At 47.3% G+C, this 6000-nt stretch overlaps 1 protein-coding gene across 2 annotated transcripts in view; it reads left to right on the top strand.

The window, feature by feature from the left end:
* The first annotated feature begins 267 nt into the window (after positions 1-267).
* Positions 268-6000, top strand: part of GPLD1 (glycosylphosphatidylinositol specific phospholipase D1) — a 43628-nt gene continuing 37895 nt past the window's right edge. For both annotated transcript variants that reach the window (XM_079148714.1, XM_079148713.1), the window contains exons 1-3: positions 268-410; positions 564-862; positions 4522-4577. In XM_079148714.1, the coding sequence (XP_079004840.1) occupies positions 766-862; positions 4522-4577 (153 nt within the window). In that variant the 5' untranslated portion in view covers positions 268-410; positions 564-765. The remainder of the gene's footprint in view (positions 411-563; positions 863-4521; positions 4578-6000) is intronic.

The following is a 6000-nucleotide window of genomic DNA, read 5'->3' as shown; positions in this document are numbered from 1 at the left end:
TGCCATTGATTTTCTACTCCAGGACAAGAATATTCTGAGCCTCAGCATTTCCCAAACCCTGGTTTCTTGGCCCTAATCTGCCCACTCCCTTCCCATCCCCAAGCGAAGCCAGCATCTTTGATCGGATGCAGGAATCTGATCTTGCATCAGGCCCTGGATAAGCGCTAGGCACAGAGGAGGAAGCCCAGGAGTGTCTCACTTGTGTAATCCTACCCGAGCGAGCGTCAGTATCTGTTGCCAAATACTGAGAGAGGCTGCTTCCAGCTGATCACCATAAAAGCTTTCCCAGCCCTCCCTCGAGCTGGGGAGGCCTGGGAGGCCAGGCTACCTGATTAATGTGCGCAAAGGATGCCCAAGACATCGCCGTGGAGGGCGAGGCTGTCTGGTGGGGAGACTGTGGATGTGCACAGGTAAGTCTGTTTTTGGAAAGCAAGAACTGTCTGCGGAGCACTTTGCTGGTCTCCAAGCCGTCAGTTGTAATGAAGTGCCCGACAGCTGGGGGGATGCAGGGCCACCAGTTGGGAACTTTGGGATTTCACGGGCTCCCTTTCTCCCTCGCCCAGGTGGACAGTTGTTTGCTCTTCTGGTGAGCTGAACAGTAGCTGGCAGTCGGCTTCATTGGAAAACAACCTTATTTTGAAATGAGGCTGAGTTTCCCCTGTCAGTGACCTGCTGGAGGGACAGTGCTGGCTCGGTGCCTGGCGTTGGAGTCTGGGCTGTGCAGCAGGCGGCTTCCTGTGAGTGGAGCAGCCGGAGGAGCGACACATGTCCCCTTGCAGGCTGTGGTCTGGCCTGCTGGCCGTACTGGCTTTCCTCTGCCCTACAACTTCATCGTGTGGCCTTTCGACACACGTGGAAATAGGTAAGTGCTGGGGCCGTCCTGTTCTTGAAATGACAGGAAAGCTGTCCCTTATTGTGGTACAAGCCTCCTGCTGTGCGGAGCAGCCTGACCTTGGAGAGAGGGGCACTGTGCTCTGGGGATGGGAGGCAGGTAGCTCGCTGAGGGGTGGTAGGGGCGCCGGGTGTCTGGGTGGGGATGTAGGTGCTCAGTACCCTCGAGGCTGCAGAGAGCTGACAGGACGGGAGGAGAGGAGTGAGGAATTCATTTTTGTTTTACGTTTCCAAAGGGGGGTGTTTCCAAGTGTAGGTAAAGGGCCACATGAGGACGAGGGAGTGGGTCCCCGTCCCCTGGTCTTGAAGGGGCTTGGCCTCGGGGAGGTCACGGAGGCAGCTGAGTGTGAGTGGCCTTTGGTGTCACTGCCAAAAGTGTGGCAGGAGTGGGCCTGCGAGCCCATGTCACTGACCCTAGGCAGACGCAGAGGTGTTTCTGTGTAGGTAGGTCACATGAGGTCTTTAGAAATTTATTTTTTCAGCTTTATTGAGGTACAATTGACAAATAAAAATTGTATAAATCCACGGTGTGCGATGCTGTTTCTCCACACACACACACACACACTGTGAAGTGTTGACCACAATCACGCTGATGAAAACAGGCCTCACGTGGTGGCCATTCTTGGCAGGAACTCCGAGGATCCCCAACCAAGAGGATTTGGGGACTAGGGTTGTGACTCAGTGGTAGAGCACTTACCTGGCATGTGGGGGGCACTGGGTTTGATTCTCAGCACCACATATACGTAAATAAAGGAAACAAAGAGCCATTGACAACTGAAAAAAAAAAATTTAAAAAGATTTAGACTAGGTGTGGTGGTGCATGCCTGTAATCCCAGCGCCTCCAGAGGCTGAGGCAGGAGGATCACAAGCTTGAGGCCAGCCTCAGCAGCTTAGTGGGGCTGTTCTGAGACTCTGTCTTAAAATAAAAGGGCTGGAGATGCAGCTCACTGGTTAAAAAAAAAAAAAAAAAGTGTACAGATTGCATTTGTAATATTTTTAACATGTGGAAAATGACCAATTCACAATATAATTAAATATTACGTTCTATAGCAATTTTTAGATTGATTTCAGATATATATGTTCTAGGTTTTACTTAAATAGGAATAATAGTATTTTGTAGTTTTATCACCTCCAGGAATTACAAAGAATAACAAGATTATAAATATGAAAATGTATCAGTGCAGCCATTGAGCCATGGTGGGCAGGGACCTGTGACCCCGGGATTCTGCAGTCCGAGGAGTACTAGGGTGGCAGAGCCCAGCTATCCCGTTTTAAAGGTCAGGAAACTGATGCTAGTGAGTGTCACAGCTAACGCGTGAATAGCCCTCTCCACATTAAAGGCCTGTTGCTGAAGGGGCGTGTGGGGACAGTGGAGGCGAGATGAGGGGCATGCCGGGTGTGTGGCTGAGCCAGCCCTTGACCTCTCACCTCCTCCTCTGAGCTGGGGAGGAGCCCCCACCAGAGGGCGCGTTTCCCACCTCACTCCGTGGTGCGCTGTGGCTGTCCACAGCAGGGATTTGTCATCAATGTTCACTCGTGCACACGGCTCTTCCCCACCCTCCCCGCCTCCCGCCCCTTGGTCCCTTTCCTCCACTGACCTCCCTTGGATTTTCACGAGCTCCCCCTGACCTTTCTTTCTTTCCGTTTTCTTTCTAGCCTCCATATGTGAGAGAAAACATACGACCCTTGATCTTCTGAGTTTGACTTAGTTCACTTAACATAATATTAATGGATGTTCCATCCATTTTTCCTGCAAGTGCTATAATTTCATCTTTCTCTGTGGTTGAATACACTCCATTGTGTATACATACCATATTTTCTTTATCCATTCATCATTAATGAACACCTAAGCTGGTTCTGTAGTTTGGCTATTGTGAATTGTGCTGCTTAGACATGGGTATGCATGTATCACTGTAGTCTGGTGACCTTAATTCTTCAGGGTGAATATTGAGGACTAGGATAGCTGGGTCATGCCTAGTCTTCTGAGGAACCCCTACTAATTTCTACAGTGGTTGTACGAGTTTGCAGTTCTAGCAACAGTGTAAATGTTCCTTTTTCTCCACATCCTCTCCAGCATTTATTATTTGTATTCTTGATGATTGATGTTCTGATTGGAGTGACATAAAATCTCAGTGTAGTTTTGATTTGCATTTCCCTAACTGCTAGTGATGTTGAACATTTTTTCATATATTTGTTGGTCATTTGTATTTTAAATATCTGTTGAGTTCATTTGCTCATTTATTAATTGGGTTATTTGATATGTTTTTTCTTTTTTTGGTGCCAGGGATTGAACCCAGGGGTGCTTAACCCAGCCCTTTATTACATTTTATTTAGAGACAGGGTCTTGCTGAGTTACTTTGGGCCTCACTAAGTTTCTGAGGCTGGCTTTGAACTTGTGATTCTTCTGCCTTGGCCTTCTGAGCCACTGGGAGTACAGGCATGCATCACTGTGCTTGGTTGGTTATTTGATATTTTCAGTGTTAGGTTTTTGGAGTTCTTTACACATTTTAGTTATTAATCCTTCTGAGTGTTTTCCAACTAAGTTCAGTGAAATTGCTAAAACCATAGAAGTAAGCTAAAGAGGAACAGATATAAATGGAAGTATTCAAGTTTTCAATCTTTGGAGTTTGAAAGTTTATAAGAAGGTGCCTTTCGTCAGTAGTTACAAGGTCCTAGTGGATACTGTGAACATGATCAAGGGCGACCCCTGAAATAGAATCTGCACTGATTCTGAGAACTTGCATGTGAAAGGAGAATGAAATCTCGGTCTGCTTACCCTGACGGTGTCATGAATGTCGTGGTTCACTTTCTCATTGCTCATATCAGGCCTGAGTGGAGGGACGACATTGATGTGAATCCATCAATCCCATTGGCCTCGCTCAGAGCCTTGGGTCTGCAAGTCACTGGGCTCTTAAGTGGAATGTGTATAGGCAGTGTCTTGTCTCTTGTGTTAAGACTTTCAATGTAGGAGTGGCTATGATTTTTTGTTATATGAATTTAAAAAATGAATGTCGTTCACAGTAAAAAGAAGGTCTTGCCTCCGAGTGTCTCCTCGCAAGAATGCCAGTCTTCCTGTTGGTGCTGAGAAGGCTCCTGGCGTGGGTGGGTGGCATGGGCGGCCTTCTGATGTTGTCATTACAGAGTGTTCCAGTGTTGAAAACACAGCTGGGGACACTGGTTCCGCCCAGGGTTGCACATATTATATGTCCTATGTGGGTTTATTTACCTCAATTCGGAGACAAAATAAGATAATAACCGTCTGTTTCTCTAGCTCCTCCCAGTCCGGCCACTGTGCCTGTCACTTAGTGTTTGCTTTCGGATTCCTTCCACCAGCCCTAAGGTGGGTGCTTCTGACTTGACTTTACACAGAAGGGAACTGAGGCCTGTAGAGGTCAAGTAATGACACAAGGTCACAGAACCAGTTAGAAACCAAATCGCCATGCAGCTCTGATTTGTATCCTTATAATATAAATACCATACAAATGCAATGATGCCTACAGAAAGTGCCAAGTACAAACTTCATCTTCATTTTCTGCTTCCTTGACAGTTTTTGATTGCCAAATCTTGTAGTTTCCTTGCAAATGATCTGAGTACAGTTAAATAAAACCTATTCATGTTCCTCTCTTTCAGGACACAGAGCTCTGGAGTTTCTTCGTCTTCATGAGGGTCATGTTGACTACAAAGAGGTACAAAGATTGGCTCTTACCCCTATGCATTAACTTCCTCAGTGGGTGCTCAGCAAAGCCCTGACAGACTGCTCCTAAGAGCGATTTTATGTCTTTAGTAGTATGTTTAAAAAGACATTGAACATTTTATATAGGTAATATTTTAAAATGCAAATATATTAATGATGCGAATCATACTTTGAAAAAAATGAGAACTTTTAAAAACGATGCATCTTTTTGTTTTTATAAAGCGGTCACACTGGAGAGACACTGTTTTTTCTTAGTTTCTGTCACTGTGTGTTGTATGCTGGTTGTATTTGCTTTTTGGTTTCCCAGCCTGGGGATGGAAACCCCACAGCTAGGCCAGCCTCTGCCCCTGGGAGCAGGAGCAGGATTTCCCTCCACTGTGTTCCTGGACCTCTGGTGGCTTGCCTTTTCCACCCTCAAATTGGGTTAACACGTCCTGACCCTGTGCACCATTTCTAGTTTGAGAGCTAAATGATAGTCCGTGACAAAGATGATTCTTAAACATTTAAATTTGATAAGAGGGATCGACATTCACTCCTGACATCGGAAGTGGATCAGGTGGTCACTGGTAGGTCTTGCTGATCCAGTTGGAAAGCAGGATAAGGCAATGCGAGTGGCTTGTGTTCCCAAGTCACTTGCCGTCCTCAGCTTCAGCTTCCTTACTTGCCACCTTAGCCAGCCCTGGAGGGAAAAGCAGCATTTATATCTGATGGACATCTTCACTGACCTTGATGCAAAGTATGTGGGGAAGAGAAGCGGAACCTGCCGGAGCCGGCGTGTGACCTGCCGGTCCTGCGTGTGCAGACTGGTTTTCCAGTAGAGGAGTTCAAGCTGGTATGATGAGCTTAATGGACACAGGCATCTCCCTCAGCGTGGCTTCTAATCCACACACTGAATGTCACCTTGGGAAATGACAGAGCGAGTGCTCGCCCTTTCTGTGTAGGAACACACGGATTCTTCACCTTTTGTGCTGATACCTCCGAGACCCTGTTCAAAGATCCACGATCCAGAGCTTCACGTTGGGGATCTTTGCTCTTTTCCTTCCTCTCCTTGAACCCTTTTCTATGTGACCTCTCAATTCATGGGTGCGGGTTGGTACAACACAGAGGGCGTGACCTGAAGGAGTTGCTGGCCGCAGAGGCGGCGCCCCACAGGCAGGGCCGGGCAGGATTCCGCAGCCAGGCTGGGCGTTCTCTTGGTTCAGGGGTCGCCTTGTTCCCACAGTCAGAGGTTCCTGTGCTTCAGAGACTTTGGCGTACACAAACCACGTTCACAGAGGCAATCATAAAGCTGGGAAAATCAGTTTATGAATTTCAGGAGCTGGGGAACCCCACTGACCTCACTTTGGTGGTCATTATAGCCTGGTTTCCCCTTTCTGCAGATTAATAGAATGTGGGGTGTTAGCATGGAATCAGCA

The sequence above is a fragment of the Sciurus vulgaris genome, assembly GCF_902686455.1.
Source record: "Sciurus vulgaris genome assembly, chromosome: 7".
In the NCBI taxonomy this organism is placed as follows: Eukaryota; Metazoa; Chordata; class Mammalia; order Rodentia; family Sciuridae; genus Sciurus; species Sciurus vulgaris.
Note: the sequence above shows the minus strand (reverse complement) of the source record. Positions and strands in the feature narration are given on the sequence as shown.